This window comes from Hippocampus zosterae, chromosome 7, assembly GCF_025434085.1.
Source record: "Hippocampus zosterae strain Florida chromosome 7, ASM2543408v3, whole genome shotgun sequence".
Classification (NCBI taxonomy): Eukaryota; Metazoa; Chordata; class Actinopteri; order Syngnathiformes; family Syngnathidae; genus Hippocampus; species Hippocampus zosterae.
Genome location: NC_067457.1, coordinates 21,249,545 through 21,274,954, shown reverse-complemented (window position 1 = coordinate 21,274,954; position 25,410 = coordinate 21,249,545). Strand labels below are relative to the sequence as shown.

The following is a 25,410-nucleotide window of genomic DNA, read 5'->3' as shown; positions in this document are numbered from 1 at the left end:
AATTTACATTGACTTATAACAGCGTTAATATGAAGACCAAAGCGCTTCATCAAAACTACAAAGGCATTTTTCAACATCAGAGAAAAGATAAATTAATGTCATACAACTTTAGAGATCAACATCAGACATGCCAAGACAAAATTAAAAAAAAGGGAAAAAAACATAAAAGCGGGATTGATACAGTATAATTATTTTCAATTATTTCCACTTTTGACTTTTTTTTTTCTTTACACATACTGCTACAGTTAAAAGTAGTCAGTGACTAAACACAAGCTCCTTTGACAGAAGACTGATGCAGTTGATTTTCTCACCTTTACAGATCCTGTTTGTGATATCTTTTTTAAAATCTTGTTTGTTTGTTTTTTTATACAATACACTGACAGTTGCCATAAAATGAGGAAAGCTTGTTTGGGAAAATAAAAAGGGGGAGGGGGGGCAGGAAAAAAAATCAAGAACAATATGCGATGCAAAAGCTTTCCGTTAACGCTATTTTTCCATGAATCAACATTGTAACGTATTGTTGTTTCTCATGTTCGCTGCTGCCGGGCGCTGCAGCTCGGGCAGCCTCTTGTGATTTGTTGATCCCATGACTGGTGGGGCGGGCCTTTTATGCATAAAACTCCTTGGTCGGGGCCTTCTGATAGGCTCCGCCGGAAGGTTTCCTCTCACCCAGGTCATAGCTGCCCTCGTCCTTCTTCCTCATGCGGTAAACCAGGAGTAGGATGAGGAAGATGGCGAACAGGAATCCAATCACCCCGCCAGCAATAACAGCTGACAAGCACACAAAGAGGAGGTTATTTCGATGAGAAAATGTCCATGAATTCACCTCGTTCGCTCTGACTGCAGCTCTGCCCACGAATGATACGAAACGACCACAATTAGCTTATTTCGGCTCTCCCACATGGGCCTTTTTATCGTCCTGCTCAGTGGGGCCTCAATCTACTCTCTGGTCCCTTTGGCTTCCACATGTTGACCGGCCGCTCGGCCCTCTGGGTAAATAACTTCACCAGTGGCCAGTTGCGAAACTTGTGTGTGGGGGGGAAATACCGTACTTCCTGCACTATATGGTGCAACTAAAAGCATTTAATTTTAATTTCCTTGGCCTTATAATCCGGATGTGCCTTATATATGGATCAATATTCTGATTTCTTGGACATAGTATTTGAAATGTTCTGTAAATTAAGCTGGATTGTATTCTATTCCCTTTAGCGTAGCTCCATCTAGTGGAATGCTAACACAACCGCGGCCACTATTGTAGCTTCTATTCTATGCGCCTTATCAGGCGGTGCGCCCTATACAGAAAAACTGTTTTAAAATAGGCCATTCATTGAAGGTGCGCCTTAGGCTCCAAAGCGCCTCACGGTGCGGAAAATATGGTAACACACGTGTGGATTGAATATAAATGGAATAAAATAATGGTCTATTCTCTGTAAACGTCATGCATGAGTGCTAATTGTAAAGAGAACCAAAAAGCAAAGATGGACAAGAGCGCAGATGACCACGAATAATTTCATCTCGGTTAACAATCAGCCTTCCAAAACGGCACAAACTAGATAAAAATGTGCCTATCAAAAGAAGTGAGACGCGAGGCAAGCTGTCAGCGGGCGGCTGAGCCGATCAGCTCAGGGGTTGATATAACAACAAAGCGGACGGGAGGTGCCAATCAAATGTTTTAACTCCAGACATGCAAGGGAGAAGACAGATGGGATCAGACGGAGTACGGTATCCGTGTTCTCGAAACCCAGGCAGAAGGCGCTTGAAACGCCCACACCGGTATGAACTCTACAAGGTCCCATGGAGAAAGACGGAGAGAGTTTATTAAAGGCATTTATTTTCAGAAGTGGATCAAGTGGGAGACTTAAAGGAAAAGACGATTGAGATTCCATGCCGATAATATCCCGACATACCACAAATGACAAGAAATGGAGAAATGAACTACAAGCGCAATGACTGAATTCTTCATTAAAAAAGGGAAACGCCAACATTCAGGAACTTCTAGTTAGAAGGAGTCCCCCCTCCCACCCTAATTTGTCTTATTTGTTCAGAATGGAGTTGTCACACTTGTTTCTCAAATCTATTTTTGTAACTCAATATTTTAACTCAGTCAGTAGCAGCCAGTTCTAGACCAAGCCTGAAAACAAACGTCTTTGGGAGTGAAGAATTAACTTTCTTGACAATGGAAGACCTGACATTTGAGCAGCACTTCGAAAACCTTTTCAATTTCTCTAAGCTGTAACATACCTGCCAGCACTTCCGTCCTTTGGAAGAGGTTCTCGGTGCGGACCTCGATAGGCTCTTGAGCCGAGCCTGGGGCGCTGGTTGTACTGGTTATCTGGTTCCTCTGCATGTCCTCTGTAACCGGCACTGGTGGGGCCTGGATTTAAAATGGATATGTGAGAGAAAAGGAAAGGAGGAGAAAACAAAAGGTACAGGGGGTAAATTAGGTCAAGCTTAGGTAGCTTGCGAGTCTGACAAATGACCGAAGGAGGAGGACAAATTCTCTGATACAATCACTGAGGACTTCATCGATTTGCTTACTGGTCGTAAAGAGTTAACTCGGTTGTCAACCCAAAGCAGGCCTACATCATGTAGCTAAAAATTTCACTGGACTGTATCCAAGTTGCCTGCATTGATTAGCATAGCCTAGCGACGTCTGCGTGAGGAATGGTTGCATCTGGGATGATTCCAGGATGGAATCACGGGTTATCCCCGTGATTTTTGTGTCAGTGAGACAGCAGGTAGGCCACACTTTAGTGAAGCCTTGGCAACTAATCTCAAACAGATGTAGGATCCTCTCTAGTGTATTAAGAGCATGGCACACAAGTGAGATGTAGCATGGCCAGAGTACGCTTATCCTGCGTCATTAGCACCAACGTTAAGCTTTTTCATGAGAGTCACCTGATAATGTGTCGTTTTAAAAATATATATATAATAATAATATATTTTATAATATTATATGTATGTATGAGAGAGAGAGTAGCGAGCTCAAAGAGAGAGAGGGAGAGAGTAGCTAGCCCAAAAAGGTTGCTGTGGCACATCATTTTGATGAACATTTGAGATGAGTTCAGTGTTTTCTTTTGTTTTTTATAATGAGCAAACGACATATAAGTTGTGACAAGTTCTCTCCCCCACCCTCATCGTAATTTATTTTGAAATGCAGTGATTGACAGCAATGATGAATAAATCTCATTCAATGCCAAGAACATTTTTTAAAATTTAATATTTTAATTTTTTTTAAGAATCCAGGCACGCCCTGCGATTGGCTGGCAACCGGTTCAGGGTGTCCCCCGCCTACTGCCCGAAGACAGCTGGGATAGGCTCAAGCACCCCCTGCGACCCTCGTGAGGATGAAGCGGATTGGAAAATGGATGGATGAATCCAGTCATTCAATCCCAGGTATGTCTTTATGTATTTTGTAAAGAAGAGTTGGGCTGCCCACAAACGAGTTAAATTCTAAAAAGCTGCTTTGTGTGCGCGCGTTTGAACGTTGTGACGTTACCATGAGAACTGTGCTGCTCGCCGAGGCGCATCAGCAAAATTTGTTTTGTGATTGCATTTGAATATGATCTCCGGTACTCACATGCACAATCATTCATCAATCACTGCCGACCTTTTTGGTTCACATGGATGTCATGAAATCATAAGACTCCGCATGACTGCAACTTTTGTTGTAGTTCGCTCCTCCAGTCAATTATTCATTTGAAGCACCACCTTAAAGCTTAGTCTGGTTTTCAGGAGCCTGGCAACAAATCAACCCAACAACCTGTTCCCACTATTGTGTCATCCAAGGATTTCCTTGATTTAGAGACTTGTAAATACGAAAGGCAATGGCCCCCGTTGTGTGTGTTCAACTGACCTCTGTTCTGAATGGCTTCTTAGATGCGCCGTCGCCGGCCTTTTCTCTGACTGTAGCCGCCTCCACCTTGGTGCTGAAATCTTTGGTGGAGTCCTTGGTGGGATCTATTGCTTTGGGTGCGATATACACCATACTGACGGTCACTACTTCTTCGGCCACCTCTTTACCCGCACCTGGGAGAGGGTGAGATAGACATTGATATTAAGCTGTTGCACTCAAACTATTCATCTCTTAACTCGCATGACGTTATTTTCTGCAAATGTTCAACTCCCACACTGTGAGTGAAACATCGACTTGTACTTGTGCAATGTTGCTTTGATTACACCTAATACACCTTAAGTGAATATTTCTGACCTGAGCCAGACCCCGAGTTAAAGTCATCGTCGTCTTCGGGGTAGTAACCTCCCGAGCCGGTGTCATCCAGGTATAAGTCGTCAGCCTGGGAGGAAGTCTTGGCTGCCTCTGCTATCTGCAAAACAAAGAAATCGGAAGCTATCAAGAATTGTGACATGACAGCACCCCGATGGACTGCTGATGTATTAAAACTGGTCACCTCCCGCCACTAACTGTCTTGAAAACTGGACCGATTGGTCGGAATGTTTGTATCGTTGGCTTAATCGGCGAATGGTCTTGAAAAGGCTACAAATCAACATAGCGCGATGGTTTAAAAAAAAAAAGAAAAGTCAATTAACCCTTTCATGCACCTGTAATCTGATAACATGATAAACTGTCCGCTGTAGTAACCGCTGTCATTGAAAGGGTTCAAATTGAATACAAAAAATGAACCAACTGCACTCTTCGGGAAAAAAAAAAAAAGATCAAGTCTTGTATGCATGATGTGCACCAGATAGATTTTTTTTTTTTTAAATACGCGTGCGTGCAATGTATGTGTTGTGTTGAGCGTATGTGACTGGAATGGTTATAACGGCATCCACGGCAACATCCATTCAGATCTGATTGACTAATCTGCAGTTGGCTGTATTGGAGCTTCTCAATACTAATAGTCCGACTCAGAATGGAAGGAAAAAAAAATAAAGAGCACACACAACAAAATGCCATCCCCATGTGGATCCGTTTGCTACAGTTCCCAGGTCAGCTCGAAGGAAGTTGCCCTGATAAACTTGAGGCTGAAAGACGTCGGATACGAGGGAACTGTCAATTGGCCTGACAGATAAACCAATGAGGGGGCTTTCTTTTGTTGGACGCAAAGAATAGACATGCTGCGAGAAAGCCAAGGAATTGGGTAAGGAGAAATTAGACCACACTAATTGTCTATTTAAGACCAGCTATGTTTGGGCAGACATAATGTGCAGATGGGCAAAAAAAAAAAAAAATTACGACACTGTCAGCTTTTCAAAAATAATTACCGAGATAAAAATCCTGGACTGCTACACATTCGCATTTATTCAAAACAGACATAAAAAAAGGCGCCTTTTGTTGACAAAAATTCACGTGCGTCTAAACTGTGGTGCTTTTAAGTAATTGTGCAAATTGCGTTTTTGTCAAAACATGATGAAAGAGAGGCGCCGGCGATTCTCCATGACAAAAACGTTGGTCCACAGCGCTGAAGGAGCGAAAAGTGAAAGAGACGAGGAGGCGAAGATTGAAACAGAACAATGCCTCAGTCAAGTGACTTGCGAAAGAAAGGCTCTTCATTGCTCAGCCGCCTGATCAAAGAAAGAATTTGTTCAAAGCAACTTTATCTCAACCTTACTTGCCTTTTATTCCTTTCGACCCCTCCCCCATCAGCCCCGTCAATGCGGCCGACCTCGCAGAGCCATTCAGTGTTCTGTGTGCTCCACAGGTCAAAATGCATCGCTAATAATATGAGCACAATGGGGCAAAACGAGACAAGGGGGCCCCGTTCACATGGCGACAAAAGATGCTAATGAGATCGAGGGCCACACACGCGCACAACGAGAAACAAATGAAAGTATTTCCGTTCGTTCGTTGATCCGTAAGTGTGGGACAGCAAGCGAGCGTTTTAATTTGACGCCGCGTCGTCATTCAAGTCTACTTATGCGTGCCGTTTTTTTTTTTTCTTAAATATATACTGTATATAATATATATCATAAGAACAATATACTGAGTGGAGCATCAAGAGGTTCCAATCAATTGTTTCTTTTCGCCACAAGTTATTCGCTATTCTTCCAAATCCAAAAGATACTGCCGATGGTTAAACGAAGCGGCGAACGCTGTTTTCCAGAACGACGGGTCATGCGGAATTTCGGTGGTGGAATAAACACAAACCAAAAGGCAAAAAGTGCAGAAAAAATGTTTCTATATCAAATCAATAGCACAGGCAGGAACGCCGGTGATTTTCCACGAACCTGGAACAAAGGTGTGAAGTTTAACAGCTGACACTCACTTCTCCCGTTCTGTGGCGTCGAAAGCAATTATCACCGTAAGAATTATAGATATCACACACGGATGCCGGTGCTTACCTCACCATGCGGCAAGTTCACACAGACGTCACATTAGCCCGCTTCAATTGTTCTTGTCTGAAACGTACAGTCGGAGAAATTCCAGATCGTCCGTGATGGATTTGAAGTGCTAATTTTGCAGTACCACTGCGTGAGAGGTACTTTGTTCGTAATAAGAAGACCTGAAGCTTAAAAGCAACCTTTTAAATTAATGCGACTGAATCACCCATGAAGTCCTTTGACTCAAGTTTAAAATAAATAAATAAAAAAGATTTTGAGAAAAATAAACGTCATAAAACGAGGAAACAGACAACTTTCTCCATCACGTGATGTTAAGGCGCAGACATTTTCAATAAACCGAGCTCTCTGTTGACATTAGCAGGTAGTGACTCCATTCCGCTCTTATCGCCGGACGAAGGTGGCAGTCTGGCGACTAACTAATGTCGAGCGGGCACCAGAAGCCTGAGCTATGCCACGGCAGCCATTGACCACTCATTTCACTCGGTCACATTTTTTTTTCCAGTTTGAATACAATAGAGTGAAGAGCTTTTCGTTTGTCAAGTCATCACTGAAGACTGTTTAAAACCCTTTTGGGGACGGTGGCTACTACAGTGGACAGCTGGGTTCTGGTTGAGTCTAATAAATAAATAAATAAATAAATCCATCGTCCACAACACTGAAGAGAGCGCTTTCAGTCCTCCGTCAAGAGTCGCTCTTGGAGCACACCTTAAGCTATAAATGACCACCATTTAGAGAGAAGAGAGCTCAAAAGGAAGGAGGAGGCAAACATGCTCTTGGCTGAAGGCTCATTGTGCAGTCGAGCGGGCGCACAAAGGCGCACATTTTCAAAGCTTTAAGTCAAGGCTCTCTCCTTCACAAAAACGGCCATAGAAATGCACCGCTTACCCAAGACATATGTTCTCCACGTACCAAAAAACATGACAACTGTTGAGCAAAATTATCTTTTGGAAACCAATGTGCTAGGTCTCGGGCATGAAAGTCCTGGATCTTGAAGTCCCAACTGGATTCTTGATAGTTTTCATGGAAAAAAAGGTAACAACAAAGAGTCGAAATCTGATTGGAGGCTCTTTGATGGGACGTACTGTAAGTCATTTAATGTCATCATCAAGCGCCTACAGGGCTGGAATTTTGATGAACTGCTCTCCCCAACGGCACAAATATGAACTTGGGTCAGGTCAAAGGGAATGGTGATTGTCAAAATTCACACACCCTCATCTGGCTCTCAAAGGCCTGAGATGAATACACGTACATGTCAAAACTGGGACTTCAGAGGGCCTGGGGATGGGGAGGGGTCAAGTGCGAGAGGCCTGCCAGACAGAGATCCTCCTCCAGCCGTCTGCCGCACTCTTGATGTTTCAACTCTGTCTTGGAGTCTACCTCATGACTTAGAACAGGGGTCACCAAACTTTTTGAGAGTGAGAGCTACTTCATGTGTCCTGATTGTGTGAAGGGCTACCAAATTGATACGCGTCTGAAATAACATTTGTACAAATTACATTTAATAATATTAGAACATTAGCTAGCTAGATATATACTGTAGCTAGCTAGTTCGATAGCTAAATAGGTAGCTATAGAATCTATAATACGGCCCATGTTTGCATTTTTAAATCATAATTTCTACGAGCAAATCACAATCCTAGCACTGGCGGGCTACTGGTGTGGTCCTCACGGGCTACCTGGTGCTCGCGGGCACCACGTTGGAGACCCCTGACTTAGAATCTCTGTTTTGAAACACAAAGTAACGAACCGTAGTTAAGAAACTGGAAACTTACACGAACCCTGCGCCTCCCAGAAAAATGTTTGGCCCGCCAATTTACAAAAACTTCCAACCTACTCATGTATTCATTGAAAATCTGCAGCACTGTCTTGGGATGATTTTCGATTGCCGCCGTCACACATGCTTGAAGTTACAGATGGGCGAGTGTGCGTGGTGAATGACGTTACGCTGAATAAAGTACATACAGAGGTACAAACGTGTGCGAATATGGGTTAAGTGTGTCTGCCGTTGCGCTCTTTGAACCCACTCAAACTTTTATAGCTCTCCCGGGGATCATAATAAGGAACTAATTGATGCTGCCAGGCCCAGGAGAGCTGGAGTTCCTGTCGGAAGTCGACACAAATCAAACTCGCTTTGAGCCCGTCGGGTCTGGAGCTCCTCCGGCGCTGTTTTGAGTGCGTGTGAGAGAGCTACGGAGAGCGCAACGGAAATATACGGCACATGCCCGCCTCGACTTGACATTTTTTGCTTTACGTCTCTTTACTATTGTTACACAAACTCACAAACCCCTTACTCGCGACTCTCCCGGCTCCTGGTGTTAGATCACATTGCCTCTGTAGTTGAAAGCTTTTTTTCACACTAGATGTTATTTTTGCCCATGTAGGTTTCGTTGTAGAGGAGTTTCCCTGTATTGGAAATAAGAGCAAAGCATACGCGCTCATGAACACCGCAACGTTCCCGTTAACTTTACCGTATATATGTTGTGTTTTTATACAGTTTAGTGTCTTCGACGAATGCTCGGCTGTGTTTTATCCCCAATGTCGTGTCTTTGAGCAGTTAGCATTCTGAGCTTCATAACAGTAACAGATGTCTCACCCAAAAAATTCATTTTTACTAGACTGAGAATGCCTTCATCACAGACCTGAAATATAAAATCTTCTGAAGTGCAACCGTGTGTGCCAGGAAACAGATGTTTGACATTCAGCTCCAAAGGAAAATTGCCACGAGTGTGAGAAAACTTTTATTTTTTTCATTCTCCATCAACCTATTATTCAGAGGATAAGGCACAGTTTTTAAAGACGCATTAGGCGCAATTTTACGTCCCTCTGAAGATCTAGTACACGATGTAAAACCGCACGTGCGTGCTTTCTCCGAGTGCTCACTGCGTCGGCACAGTGGATCAATCTGTCGCATCTGATGCCAAAGACGACTACGATACACATACGGAACGGGACTTGGTTGAATGTGAGGAAATTCGGATTGGAGTGTTCACGCACCATTTTTCATGAGCCGTCTTATGATGGCTCTCGAAGGCTCACTTGCACTTTTCTTCTCGCACCGTGTACAGATCGTTGACACCGTGCGTTACATATTGAAGGAATCTCTTTTTTTCCCCCTCTAACTTAGCCCTCAGTATGCCTCCAAATAAAGGAAAACTGCTCACGATAATGTTTCTAGTAAAGCTAACGTTATGACAGTTTTTTTTAAAAGGAAATTATAGAGAAAAAAGAGAATGGTGAGATAGTTTGATTTGGCTAAATCTACTAACTTTACGTTTTTAGTCCTAATAATAAAGACATGTTAAAAAAAGAAATCTTAAACCGAGCAGTGGACGTGAGGAGTCCCGCTGTGAGTGTTCACCGCGTCGAGAGAACTTAGTGTTCCACCTTCAGCCACTTTACGGCAAAGTAGAAGTGAGCCTTTCGTGAAAAGTAAGAGTGAACTTTACCGCTTGAAAATTTGTGGTTTAATATTTCCCTGTAAAATCCCCTTCCCTGACTTATCCTTGCCCGTCTTTCACTCGCATGACTACACAGCTTTGCTAGCGTTCACTGTGGTAACCGCTAGCACAAAATGGCCACCTCATCCAACAATGTAAAACGGGTCCGGACGCCTACAATACTTTGCACGCGTTTCATAATCGTCCAGTCTGCTTTTCGCTGTTCGTATAACTTGATCCTGAGGTAGGAATCGAGTGGTAGGTTAATAGATTAAAGTCGTTCCATGAAGTCATGTTCAAGCATTTAAAGTACAGTAAATGGGTGCCTGGTTGTTCCTTTGTTGTTTTCCAGCAAACGGGCTGACACAATTTGTCGTCCTCCCTTAACATATACATGACCGGTCAACCATAACTCAACCATAACGCTTTTGAGTCAGTATCATATGTGACATGCCTCACTGGCTTTTCCTTCCCTTCAGACATAGAAAAACACAATACAGCCTCGATTATTTCCTCCCTTGCACTATTGCTTCCGAACAGGAAGAAAGTCCATTTCCAGGTTTCCTCGAAAAACAGACATGCTCAAATAAAGAAAGAAAAGGAAATAGCATGGAATCATCCCGCAATCCTTTCACCGTGTGTATGAAAAGCCAACCTTCCGCGACGCATTACGGGTTGATTTCATTTTGCTTTAATTACTCAAGCATTTCAACAAAACTGATTAAAGGCTGTCAGCTGCCTCTCTCGGGACAACGATGGGATTGGCGCCGAGAAATGACAGCCACCTGATAACATTTCTCACTCATTGCTGCCCGATCTCACATAGCCGAAAAAAAAACCCAACAATGTGGAGTTCATATGGCCTCGTTTCAAGAATACCTCAGTGCTGTGGTATCCAGCGCTCACAGAGCGTGACTGCCTTTCTGCACTAAGAAGTAGCAAATTCCCAGAGTCCGCCAGCTCCACTGCTCCCTTTGCAAAATGCGCCCCCTGTTCTCCTCCCCACCTATATGCCTGCCTTCTTTTGCTCCCCCAGATTGGGAATTGGGGAAATTCCTCAGCCCGGTTAAACGACTCCTGATACACATGAAAAAAAAAGGGCTTCATTCTTTGTTAGATGTGAAACATTAGACGTTGGGAAATGGCTTCAACTTCCTGTCATATGTAACACAGAGGAGGGAAAGATTTGCCATCTTTCTTCCCTCCAGAAATAAAATAGGGAAAGCTGGGGAATTTATTTTATGATTAAAATGATGGCACAAAAACATTCTCAAGGATTCAAAATATCCATCTTCGCAAAAGATTCGGATCGACAAATGCCCTTCGTGGTTCAGTGTTTCTATTTTATAAAATAAAATGAAGAGCTGGCAATTTGGAATCATGACTTTCCAAAGCTCTCTTTTTTTTTTAGTTTGACTCAAGAGATTCTTCAAAATAAAACAAAACCTTACTGGAAAGAAATGTAATTCCCTTTTCAATTTGATACCTATACACCCTTTTTGCATGTGAAGCGTGCTGAGCTTTGAATAATGACAAATAATGATGCAAATTTCACACTGGGTGTGCTTACAAACACAATACCACTCAAGGTTTCTCATGTTTCCGTGCAATTATTTGACCCTTGGTTCAGGACACCAGAACGGATGCGTCTATATACCCGTAGCACTATTCTTGGCACCAAGATGCTCCAGTTCTCCCTTGATGGAGGCATATGCCGCGTACATGAGAAGCAAGGGCCCCAGAACCGTCTTGTCTGCTGTGTGGTTAGGCAAAAATGAATCACGGCTGGTTTGAAAGCTGAGCAAGATCTCCGCTTCACAGAAGGAGGGAAGATATGTAGCGGGTGAGCAAGAAAGAAACAAGGTCTCTCTTCATCTCTGTTTCAGGGATGGTTAAATGCAAAATCCCCAATTATTTGCCGGGAAATGTTGGCCTTTGACCCCATTCCCATTTCCAATTTTGATTATTAGACATGCTGGCCTGCTGGTCGACTGGTTAGCACGCAGTGCAGAGGTGCAGGGTTCAATTCCGGCTGCGGCTTTCCTGTGTGGAGTTTTCATTTTCTCCCCGTGCCTGTGTGGGTTTTTTTGCGGGTACTCCGGTTTCCTCTCACTTTCCAAACACATGCATGGCAGGCTGATTGAACACTCCAAATTGTCGCTAGGTGTGAGTGTGAGCGCACATGGTTGTTTGTCATTTGTGGAGATTTTTTTTTCCCAGTGGCTATTTATTATTTTTTTTACTCGCTGCTTATGAATAGTTGGAGCTGCTTATGGGCCTTCAAACTTTTGCAGCATATCATTATTTTATTTCTACCCCCCCAAAAATGACTTTTTGATACTTTTATAGCCATTCCAACTACGGAGGTTGCTAACCTAATTGCAAAGAGAGCACCGCGTGACACCCAAATTAATATTCAAGTCAGCAAAATTTTAATTCCTAATTCAATCGACACTCTCGAATGCGATCAATAAAGCCGCTAATGATGACTTAAGTGCTCGGACTTGACGTGGCGGCGATGGGTTCCAGCTGAGATCGATCATTCCGTTCTATAAACCTCTGCCGCCCACGCTTCACCTTTGCCCGGGACACATAAAGACACGCACAGAAAGTGCGGCGACACAAACTCCCAATTGAGCGTGAGCACATATGCTCCGGACGATGTTGGTTTAACCTGCGCGGTGACCCGATAAACGCCGTCCACACTCACACACTAACAGGTTCAAAAAGAGACAAGCATACTGGATGATCAACTGTTGCAGCTCATTTGGGCACAATGCTATTCACTTTTCTTTTTTTAACGAATAAAAGCACAGCCTGGAATTTGTTTGGTTTTATGTATCTGACGATAATTAGGTTTTATGAATGCGAATGCTTGTTGTATAAAAAAAGCCTTTGTAGTTTTTGTGCCCTCCCTTTATTGTTTCTTGTTCAAGTAATGCGAAATATTACCTGTGTGACGCACAAGTGTTTCGGTTTGGGTGCATTAAAGGGTTAAAGTTTGGTCACGTGGTGTCAATCCCCCCCCCCAAATGTGTCATGACTTCATTGCAATTTACAGCAATGATTCTATAAGGTGTGAAGGGAGGGGCTGTTAGAACGTTCTATTCGGGTTAAGCAGTTTCTCCGCTGCACCTTTCAAGTGCTCAGTTGTCCCAGGGACACTTTATTTCTCTCACACCTCCGGGTCTGCTTTTCGCTGTCACTTTATCGCCGCAAGTGCATGCTTAGCATCAACTCTTGCTCGCGTGTGAACTAGCGTTGCGGAAAAATAACGGCAAGGTGTTGGGTACGCATTCTTTTAGTACCAAAGTCTTGCTTATTTCCTTTTTTTCTGCCAATCTAGCCAATCCCCCCCCCAAACATCCTTTTTTTGTGACATTAACACCTTGCTGTAAATGTGCTTGAGGATTGAATGGGACGTGATTCCTCGGTCTAACTTGTAGCTCTGGTCAAATTCCCCATGATGGCCGAAAGCCAAAAGGTGGTAGAGTGAAAGAGAAGCAGATGGAGCGATGGCATGCAAGGTGGGGGGGAGGAGGATGATTTTGCCGCTTTGTTGACTGATCTGATGCAATCCCCGCTGCAGCAATTGAATATCCATCCAAGGCTTGGCTTAAGAGGATTTGCACTCGGAGGGGGGAGTTGGAAGGCCATGGGGACTACAGTGTGGGGGGTTGGACCCATGATGGCATCGATGAAAAAGACATCCGCATACTTAAAAAAAAATTGAAGGATTGAGTAAAGAAAAACTGACAACGCTAGAGATTGTTTTTTTTTTGATCAGACAATATGCTGTGCGTCACGTGAACACTATTTGACGAGAAGAAGGATGTGAGCAAGGCAATAGATAACTCAATTCTGTCAACAAAAAAAAAAGGAATCAGGAAAGGAAACGAACATAGCGAGTGTGACATGACAGGAGAGGTGCGACAGGTGCTGCTCTCTGATCCCATTATCCGGGGCTAATCCTGCCTCGGCGGTGAGCACGTTTGTAAGTTTGCTGGCAAACGCGCTGGCGCGTGCACGGCGGCACGCGTGTGTTTACGTCGATGAAACTGAACAAAGGGGAAAATGGCCTTTTGTCATGTGCAGATTCACCACGTGCTTATATGATGAGAGGGTGTGTCATTTTGACCGTATGACCAAAACATGTCACGGTCATACGTCAGCTCATCTGCAATGCGGTGAGGAGGCGCCATCGTGTCGCTCTAATCCAGTCTGGGCTGCGAATGCCTGATGATGAAAAAATATTAAGGCCTTGGAGATGGAAAATATCTGTTGTAACACACTCTAATCCTCCTTTAACCAACCCCAAGACAAAGTGGCACCAAGTAATGGCTTATATTGCAAAAAATGATAAATACATACAAAAAAGAACATTGCACAGAATAATATTGGACCACTTCACCTCAAATTAAGATACATACATGTGACACGTTGGAGACGCTATCTCTGAATTGCTTCTTTTTGTTTGTGGAGTAAAAAAAAAACAACCCAAAAATCTTTTTTTCCATAACCTTTCATGACCTTTGTCAGTTTTTGTTTAGTCTGCCCCTCACTGGCCAGGTATGTCTATTGCATTTAGAGGTGTGCGCTCCTTGATTGGGTCAAAGGTTAAAAGCAAGATGGCCGCCTTCAGGCAGGACGTGTGGACAAAGAGTTCGCCATGCAGGCAGGCCTCTGGGATTCGGTGAGGTTTTTCAATGCATTATTTGAAAACAGCATCGACAGTCTACGTGATTTCAAGCTTAGAAATTCAGTTTCTATCATCAACAAAAGATACGACTGATTTCGTCGCATGGTATTCGGGGGATGTAATATGTTTCCTAGCAAGTAAAGCAAAACCATTTTTTCCACATGAGTGTATTTCAACCTCCGCACGTGCGTTCAGGACAAAGATTAGGAACTAAATTCCATCACCTAAACATGTTTTGGAATATGTCTGCCGTATTTTCTAGTTGGGTACTTTTCCAGTTCTTTCCCCGTGCTGTTATTAAGCAAGAATGTGTGGTTTAAAAAAAAAAAAAATTCAGGCTGGTTTTCCTAAAAGGTCCTAAAACAACACAATGTTCTCATAGACCGCTCCACCCAGGGCTCCAGGTTTATTTTACCACTTTTTTTTTTTCTTAACTAAGATGGTGGCGTCAAGTCAGTGGAAAATAAAATTACGGAGAATTTAAGTGACATCATTGACGCAAGTCTAATGGGGAAGCTGGGGATAGAGCCACTATCAAAACCCCGCCAGGCGACAGATGTTTACAGCAGCATGTGCACTTAAAGTCTGACAAAAAGTTCGACTAAAAGCCTCACCGAATCAAATGGAGCTAAGTGCAAACCCACTAAATGGAAGCAGAACTATATGCAATCAGGTGAATTTGTCAGCAGCGATGTTCATCTGCCATGAACAGATGTTGCGAGATTCGCCTTCACCAGATGCTCTCAAGCACGGCAGTTTCGAGTCAATTACAGAAAAGCTCTCTCTAATTGTAGCGTGAAGTTATGTCACGACCAAAAGCCGGCTCGATTTTAGACCAGCTAAATGCCTGTCTAAGTTGTGGCGCAAGTGGTGTGAACGTCAGTACTGTATGTTGTACATTGTGTAATTGTATTTATTTGTCATAGTTTTTCCACCCAAAAATTGTGTTTATCGGCGATGGACGTGTGAACAATGATGGCTGTTGAACACCGGTCGACACGTCAAGTCTTTCGAAGCTTGGAAGGAAACCTTGAGGAGCAGGTACACTGAGTACTTCCTGGATTTCACCTATTCCGGGTTCATTTTGCAACGCACATGCCATGTAGACAACCCTCTGCGCAGTTAAATCCAAAACGTGAACTTTTTAACGAAGCGTGTACTTATTTTCTTTCGAAAATCAAAATACGTTCCATGCGGCGCGCGCGATTTGGTTTCTAAGGCTGCGCGCCGAATGATACACCAAGTCTGCCTGAATAATGGCGCACTGGTGTGGCGGGTTATTCTGCTGAAAGGGTTTAACCGCAGACAGCATTCGAGGGCACAGATGGCCGTTAACTGTGTGCATTAGTCAAGATTAATTTGCCGGCTACAAGTCAGAGCAAAAAAAAAAAAAACAACAATTATCTGAGTATTCGTCTTTTAACATCATAGATTACAACTGCATCTTTACAGTAGAAAAGTAACATTGACACACAATATGTGCCAATTATGGATAATCTGTCGTCAGCGCTGCAGTTGCTTGTCGCTAGCAAACGTATAATAGCATCATGGGGAAAAAAATGCAGCGCCTTTTATATTTTTGATCTCAACTATTAACTGTTAATTTAAGAGCGTAACAGTGCAAATGAACATCTGGATATAAATCGGTTGGGCGACTCCTTCACATTAAAATACAGAACTGAAATAAATTGCAATACATTCTTTTTTTTAATGGCCATATGCTTGAGATTGAAAAGGCACAGAAACATTTTGTGTCAAGAATAAACCGTTTGGGGTATTTGTTGAAACGTTACGATTTTCGACTCAAATTTCAGCTGCAACAAAAATGAGCGGCGAATGAATATTGATGATATTTACTGCATGGGATATGTTGACACACCGCCCTGCGTTGGCGTTTTGTGAAATTTATCGTGAAATCTCACGTGGGCTCAGCGCTTTTTTTTTTTTTGAGACAACCAATTATTCTCATGCAAATGCTTCCAAATGAAGCCACTTCCATTAAGTGTAATTTGCGTCCAAGGTGCACAACTCACATCGAGGCCCTAATTTACTCAACTCGTGTGCTGTTTTGAAATGCGCTACGAGGTGATGGAATAGAAACGCCACACGTTGGAGTACAGTCCAGATTTTTGGTTTAATCCGTTTTAAAGATGATTTAATTAATCATTTATTATTTATTTATTATATTTGATTTTTAAAAGTACGTTGGAGCAAGCACAGATGTGTGAAATGGGTAGTTTGCCATGTTCCACAGCGATCTTGGAATGGAAAAAAAAATCTAACTGATGTCATGGCTTTAAAAAGACAGTAGTTTTTGGACAGTTAGATGGAACACATGTGGCTCGCATATTATTCATTCATTCATCTTCCGAACCGCTTGATCCTCACAAGGGTCGCGGGGGGTGCTGGAGCCTATCCCAGCTGTCTTTGGGCAGTAGGCGGGGGACACCCTGAATCGGTTGCCAGCCAATCGCAGGGCACACAGAAACGAACAACCATTCGCACTCACACTCACACCTAGGGACAATTTAGAGTGTTCAATCAGCCTGCCACGCATGTTTTTGGAATGTGGGAGGAAACCGGAGCACCCGGAGAAAACCCACGCAGGCCCGGGGAGAACATGCAAACTCCACACAGGGAGGCCGGAGCTGGAATCGAACCCGGTACCTCTGCACTGTGAAGCCGACGTGCTAACCACTGGATTACCGGGCTACAGGACTATTAGCCATCAAATAGAACAAAGTCAGTTGCACACGCAGCATTTGACTTTTTTAAAAATGTATTTATTTTTAACACGCGCAACGGCACTCGCATGGATCCAAAAATATATTATTGCTCGAACTGTAGTGACCCGGCTTTTATGCGCCTTGACATCTCATCGTGATGAGGCAACCGAGCCATGTGTTTCTTATTTTGATGAAAACTTGCCCTGCTTTACATTTACATGTATTTTTCTTTCGTACGGTAGATGAAAAGCAACGGTCAAGCTCCATGAACTTTAAAAGCGAGAGGCTCCGCGACCTAGCACAATTGAATCGTTAAAGTTGAAGATTTTTTTTTTTGGGGGGGGGGGATAAGAATTAGCTTTGTGTGAATGATAAACTTTTACGCGTCTTTTTCTTCCATCCTTTTCACACTTCGCACAACAAAGAGGCAGTCAGATCCTCTTTTGGGAAAGTCCTGCACGGCAAAAGGGATACACGCTTCACACTTATCACCCACCCCCCCAACACTAACGACTTCTCTGTCCTCGGTCGCAGACTCCCCTTCTCAAACTGGAGGTAGACAATAAAATCAGAATGAAAAAGGGTGGGGTGGGGGGGTGGAAACAGACGTCCTGACACAAGGAGTTTTCCTCCACGTTTCTTTTTGTCACAACGCCCTCCCCTAGCACATTGCCAAGTTTCCATTTCCTGAACTAAATAAATGGAGGGGAAAGGAGAATTAAGGGTAAGAGCAGAAAAAAGATCAGAGAGTTCCCTTTTTTCAAAGTTAATATTTAATCTGATACAGTATATGCACATTCTCTTTTTGGTTGATAATTGTGTGTTCCAGTAAAACCAAGAACTGCTGTTACAGTGGATATGAAGTAGCCAAATGGTGTCATAACCTATCCCACCCCAAATAGATGGAAAGAACTGAATAAAGTGGGGGGGCGGGGGGGGGGGGGGGGGGGGTGACAGCAGCCATGTGCCCTGTCATACCATGCCACAATCTGAGACATTTTTTAAAATCAGATTTCCCCGTGAGTCAAACTGAAACAAAACATCGACGTAAACACATTATTCTGGCTACTAATTGCAAATACAGATGTTTTGTTTTTTTTAATTGATACCTGGATAATTCAAACTAGCTAGCTAGGTAGCTAGCATGCTAGGTTGCTTACATGCTAGCTAGCTAGGTAGCAAGCAATCAATCTTCATTTGTGACGCGTCAATGCGATGAGGTCTTCTTTCCGTGTAAAAGGGGCAGACAGGAACAAGACACGGGATTCAACATTGTTGTTTGTGGATCAGTGAGCATCTGCTTGAGTGAGAAAAGGAGCAGGGTGACTGAAACGGTTGCGTTCTCAGTGGTCTAGCGGGGCCACCGCTTCCAATTCTTGTCTAAGGTCCATTTAAAGATTGCGTAACGTATGGCAAGCCGGGGCCAAGCGAATTACGCCCCCTGAAGCGTTTGAATGTCAGAAAATTGAGGTGGCTCCCTGAAGGGTAGCAACAACAGGCATCCTGTTTGACGGTGGCGTATTTATTTCGAAAAGAAACCAAAGCGGTGCGATACAACACAATCACAAGCATGGAATAGGGAAGGTGGGGAAGGTCTGCATCTTCAATTTGATGAGTTCTCGGTTAATGCAAAATAAAAAGCTCATCATTAAATATACAACAGCAGAGGCTACAGCACAGCATCTGGCTTCTTTTTCAATGAGACGGCGTGTGACTTCATTTCAAGCCTCCATCAAAACACTGATGTAGCAAACTTTTTCTAGCTTGCTCATCTTATGTTCATTTTTTGTTTAATTAATCTGGAAAAAGGCGCATGTCGACACCTAATTTAGCTGCTGAAAGGTCCACGCTTTCCCAACAAAGCCCTGTGTCTTCCTTCCGCAGCCTGGAAAAGAGTGTCATCAACAAACACGGAGATTGTGTCCAAGTGCATCCGAAAGTAAATGACGTGTGAAAATATGTTTTGCGCACAGTGTAAGTTGGGCGGAAGGTCAGCCCACAAGGGCTCATTTCATTGCCACCAAATCAGCAGATGCAAAGCTATCATTCAAAGCGGAAAATTAAGCTCGAAAACTCCTTGGGGCCTGAGATGATCGCAATACAAAGCAGTTTTTTTTTTTTAAGTCTTTCAAATGTGGGTTCCACTTAATACCCTTGAAGTAACATTTTGCGAAAGGCTCCTCCTTTTTTTTCCTTTTGACAATTTTGAAGGTAGTTAAGTAGTTTATCAACGCAATCTGACCTCATAGGCTCTTTTGAGAAAGTGGCTGAGAGAACTTTCACCTTCAGATTGTGTTCACCACATGACTGCCTCCGTCTTAAATTCCCCGCACAATCATCGCTCGTCATTTCAGGTCCATTACTGCCAATATTTGTTTGGTTTAGGTTGATTTGCATTCTACTTTATATGTACATATTTTGAGAATCTACAGATGTGATAGATTATAATTCATTTGCAGTATGTTACAGAATGTTGACGATTTAACTTGGAAGTTATTCGCACCACAACATCTCCGTTTAAATGCATGAGCGATCAAACAAGTGGAAAATGGTTCAGTGGTCTACTGAAATGTGTAAAAAAAAAAACCCTTTGGTCCTTTCCATCTACACCAAGTTGTCAAACATGCAGCCCACGGGCCAGAACCGGCCCCCGGTGGGGTTCGATCAGGCCCGCGGGATAATTAAAAAATTTAAAAATGCATAAAAAGACACTGAATTAATATTTTTAATAAAATGCAATTCATGTATTATACGCACACTGTTTTCTCTTTAGTTTGTAAAGTGTAAGCGGGGGTTACTTAGTTATTTAGATTTCATATGCACATATGTAAATGGTTTAAAAAAAATATTTTCTTTAGAAATCTCGTTTACTCTTAAAATGCATGACTATATTTTTAAATACTAATTACTTGTTTAAGTCTTGTGCCATTGTACAATCAGTGGGATCAGTTGCAATGCATATATGTGAATGATAAAAGTAAATTGAACATGTGTCTAAGGAAATCTAAGGTGTTTTATGAAATGTTAGGTATACATACCTGTCAACTCATACGGTTTAGCCATAGTTCATACGGATTTTGTGGTGAATCTTACGTAAATGGCCGTATCGCACAAATCATACGGATTCTGAAAATTTACAGGGTTTTTTTTCCCCCCTTACAGGTAGTTCCGTTTGCTTTTGTCCAGAATGGTGCTAGTCTACTTGAATGCTTTCATTTCCGGTAACTTTCCAGTAAATCACGTGTATTATGGAGAGCTACAATAAATATCATTGAAAATTTCGTGGGTTTTTTTCTGCTGTTATTTTGACATATAAAATGCTTTGTTATGTTATACGGATTTTTTTGCTCTTTATAAGGATTTTTTTGGTAGTTTATACAGGTTGGCGCTCCGAAAAGTTGACAGGTATGGGTATATGAAATGTAGGTACATTTCAACATTTTCCTCGTGTTTTTGTGCTTCGCTATATCAAAACAAAGGAAAGACATGATATTTTGGTTATTTATAGCAGACTATGGTAAAATTTTAATGGTCTGGCCCACCTGACAACAACCGAGGCCGTATGCGGCCCACAATATGAAATGAGTTTGACAACCATGATCTACACGTTACGTTTAATGAGTAGAAGGCAGCAAAACACTTTCAAGCCCAAGCTTTTATTTTTGTCAGTAGCTTTCATGATGGTGACATAAACTCCGAGGGATGGCGTTTTATCCACGTGCTCTATTAGCCACCCAATAATGCTCATGATATTTGCTAATTAAAACACAAACAAATTAGCCTACAGCAGGTTATCTACCACAAGTCGACCGTTGCTCCAAAAGACAATCAATGTGTTATGTGTCGAGTGACGGGGGGGGGGGGGCTTCGGGCACGCTGATAAAGAGGAAAATGAAATTGATCAGGTTAAAGTGTATGTGATTTATTTGCAAGATGTCCTATTGTATGTAAAGCTCGAGAAAAAACGAGCTACATTTTTTTTTTTACGCTCGCATGAAATCCGATACTATAACCAATACTATATTTAAACGCGCACTGTCTCAATGGTGTCGTTGAACAGGGATTGTTTACGCTAACAGTCACACGATGGCAACACCAGGGTCAAAAATGAGTATGCACAGTCAAATGTAACCGCGTCAAAACATCAAAACAAAGTCCTGGAGTGTCTGATGTGGCTAATTGGACCACCAGTTCGGACACAAGACCAGGCAGTGGGCCAGGCGGCAAGTCCCAACCCACAGGGAAACAACAGGAGTGGGGGGAATAGGCAGTAATGACAGGCAGCAAAATCTGCCACTGCAACCACCAGGCTAATTTGAAAAGGGCTGCATGCAGATACTTGAAGGCAGTGCTTGAAGTGGGCCGTCATTTAGACATACACATAATGTAACACGGCGCCAACGCAAAGGCAAACTTCAAAATAAAAGCCAGTGCAATAGACTTAGCAGGCTTTTATTTTGAAGTTGGCTCACACGGCGGAGCGATGGCTAGCTTATGTTTTTGACATTTTGATATGCCTTATCACAGTTGTTATTGCATGCGTAGATGGAACCAACGGCAACACGTCACCCCGAAATGATATCCAATTGCTAATGTAGGATACTAAGAAACCGGAAGTTAATTATGCCGTCATTGTACGATACAGTGCGAGTACCCGCTGTTCGAGGACAGCGGCTAGCTGCTAACGACGAGTGCCCGGCTAGCAACAGCAAGGAATCAGACAACTGTGGCTTTGTTTTCTTTCATTTATTCTTTTTCGAAGATGTCAACATAGGCTAGTTTGTAATTCACTCTCCGCGTTTACAGAAAAACTATGCTCCTAAAATTGCATCTTGAGTTATTTGTCATTCGCGGTTCTTTTTCCATTCTTTTCTGATAAAATAAGAAGGTATCTTGCCTTGCTTTGCACTTAAAAGTTATTTTCCAAAAATCTTGTGATGACAAACCCCGTTAATTGTACTTGTGAAGAGCAGCCAGCTCACTGTAACGTTGGCGTTTCTGACTCACTTGTTGCGAGCCATGTCAACAATAATTGCACAGAACAAGAGTGGCCAGACTGTTGGTCAAATGACCAAATAACATATTAATTAGTGTACAATTTATTTCTTCAATTTTTTTATTTATTTATTAGTTGGTTAACTTAATGATCAGCTGTTACCCACGGCCTAATTTTCCTGGGAACAGTCGAGTAAGGGGATTACCGACATTTTATTTTTAATCCACTTAAACCATTGTTTGGCACTCAGATCAACAAAGTAAAGGTGAAAAAAGGACAGTGTGAATCAAAATAATAGCATCTTTTTCGGCAGGATGTGTGTTATATTTTGGCATTGGCTCGATTTCATTAGAATCTGTGTTTGTAATGCTGTCGCCACTTTAGTTTGTTGTAAACCGCGATTTCAGCTACTTTATTTGTATTCCACTGAAAGTCATAGTCGAATTGTAAGACATGCTTAATATGGGATTTAAGCATTTATTTCCTGACGTCACGTTATCAATGGCACGTGACGCCTTGATTTATTTATTTATTTTTTAAATAAGCATCCAAGCAGTGTTTAACTTGACACGTGAGTTCACTTAAGCTCATCGATAATTAAAATTCTGCACACCGTGAGTTGCTTTTTAGCTCAACAGCCGATTTTGAGATGCTGAGTGGATCAGCGCGTCGTCGGTGTATTATTGATCAGACGACCTAAAAAAAAGCGATATTTCGCATCATAATGTTGAAAATCTCGACGTCGGTCTGGAGTTGAGCTGTAAGTTGCTTTCTTCCCCCCACAACGCTCCACTCAATGCCCGTTTTAGAGTTGCTCTTCACAAACTTACCCTTTCCCCGGAGAGGTAGACTGCCAAGCCGAGGGTCAAAATGAAGCAAACGTTCCTCATTATTCCGTTTTTTTGTTGTTGCAGAGGGTAGTGCTGCACAGCAAGCGAAATGCCGTCTTTTCCCCGTCCCTTACTTCGCTTTGCTTTCCACGTCTGGCTCCAAACTCCTGTCGTTTCTCTCTTGGGACCACTACCGGATACGTGTTGCGTTTGTTTGTTTTATTCCACCCCGGCTGCTGCTTCTCGTGTAGTTTGCTTCGTAAGCCCAGTTTTAGTACATTTGACAAATAAATGCAAAAATAAAGCGGGGTATAAGAGCAAAGTCCTTCGCGCGCTGCCTTGGTTGGTAAAATCCACGCGAGACGCGTCGGTCGAGCTTCTCGCTCTCTCTCCCTCTCTCTCTCTCTCTCTCTCTCTCTCTCTCTCTCTCTGTCTCTGTCTCTGTATCTCTCTCTATCCCCCCCCCCCCCCCCCCCCCACCCTTCCAGCCCGCCTCGGAGCGCACAAAAGTGAAACACTCGAGCGTGTTTACGATTAAACTCGTCGAGTTACGGAGCTGTCCAAATTGTTTGTATTACACGTCCGTTTGGAAATGAATGACGGTTCGTTGCTTGGGAGGCTGATAGAGTACGAGGGTACATTCGGACTAAAGACTAATGAATGGTTACACGTACAAACAAATGTTTGCTTACTCCAAAGTCATTTTTGTACATTTGTTTCTCTATTTGAAATGTTACTTTTGATCGGTTTGTCAAGCAGCGCCCAATTGGGTCGAAACATTTGTGTGCAATGCCTCCCCCTGCTGGTGAATGCGAACCCTACACCTAAGAGAGGGTAAAAGGTCCAATATGTTGAATAACTTGGCACAGCGGGAGGGAAAAAATAATTCTGCACACAAACTGGCTTCTCCTATTTCATTGCCTGGCATGCAGTACACATACTGAGAAGGGGAGGATCGGGTCAAAATGTAATACCATGTTTTTTCTTTTAAACCAAGAAATAGATATTGTATGTATTTTGCACACATTCTTGTAGGCTTCTTCAGCAAATGGCATTTTTAAAACTACCTGTGGATTAACGTCACCTTCAAGTCAAGTGCTCGAGTGAAAGTGAAAGTTTTAAATAATTCTTAAACAAAGGGAAAACAACACCTAATTTTTAGTAGAGGAAGTAGTTCATCCTCATCCCGAAAAGCAGTTAAAAACCAAAGGTGACATTAGCTATTCAGGCTAAACCATCAAATGAGGAGAATGATAGAATGTTAATTTTAATCAAGAGTAAGTTTAATTTTGCAATGTAATTAAAAACATCGAATCACCCAGCACCCCCCCCCCCCCCACCCCCCCATGTAAAGGCTGCCCGGGCTTTGTGTCCTTGTCGTTTTCAAAGGGCTTAACAGTACTCCTGGTGTCCCAGATTATGCAGCCAATTAGGCCGAAGGCAAAGCTCCTTCTGCTATTGAGCCTGGTCAGAGAGTGGCGCGCGTGTGTAGTATGTCATATGCATGCGTGCTTGCACAGGCGCTTACATAAGGTGAACAATGTAAACAATATCAGGTATTATTTTTCAAATCATTGGTGAGGAAAGTACATGCAAATCGGATTTTCTGCTTCTTCCACAAGTCATTCTTTAGCAGGACGCTACGGCAGCAGGGTCTGCTCTCGAATTTAGATGCATCTTGGACTTTACGGAACAATGTTTGAGGCTTGAACTGTGTCAGAGGCTTGTCTAGAATTCCAATTCCGAAAGAAGACAGGAAAAACAAATACTGTTTGTGGACTGAATAACACCTCCACCTCACAGTGCAAAAGTGCAGGGTTCGATTCCGCATTTCCGGCTCTGTCATTCCTGTGTGGAGTTTTCATGTTCTCCCCGTGCCTGTGTGGGTTTTCTGCGGGTACTCCGGTTTCCTCCCACATTCTGAAAACATACACGGCAGGTGAATAGCGCACTCCAAGTCGTGATTGTCAACGCAAATGGTTGTTCATCTATGTGTGCCCTGCCATTGGCTTGCAACCTTTTCAGGGTGTTCCCCGCCTACTGCCCGAAGACACCCGTGAAAGGCTCCAGCACACCCGCACACCCTCGTGAGGATAAGCAGATTAGAAAATGGGTGGAGATATATATATTTTTATATTTATCAGAACTTCTATCGTGGAACCATATATTTCTGACGGCATTCTCTGGGTCGCAGTTTGGGAGTTTGCTAAAATCGTTTTTCAACAACATGCACCATACGTTTTGCTGGTTACCGTCATACAAGTTGTGGCCTTTTGATGAATGATGCGCTAAACAACTTGCTTGGTTGCATTGTGTATGTACTGTATATAGACCCACGTGACAGCGGCCAGCCGCTGTTTTAAATTCCTCCATCTGGACCTTGTTGTCATAGCGTTCAAGTCTGTAGTGGACTCAATCTTGT

At 42.9% G+C, this 25,410-nt stretch overlaps 1 protein-coding gene across 1 annotated transcript; it reads right to left on the bottom strand.

Moving 5' to 3' along the window:
* Window positions 1-208: 208 nt before the first annotated feature.
* sdc2 (syndecan 2) lies at window positions 209-23,405 on the bottom strand. The gene is made up of 5 exons (XM_052071649.1): window positions 22,989-23,405; window positions 4,211-4,325; window positions 3,857-4,029; window positions 2,242-2,374; window positions 209-771 (listed from the first exon to the last, which is right to left on the bottom strand). The coding sequence occupies exons 1-5, from the start codon at window positions 23,046-23,048 to the stop codon at window positions 608-610; spliced, it is 645 nt and encodes a 214-aa protein (XP_051927609.1). The 5' UTR covers window positions 23,049-23,405; the 3' UTR covers window positions 209-607.
* Between the last annotated feature and the right edge of the window lie 2,005 nt (window positions 23,406-25,410).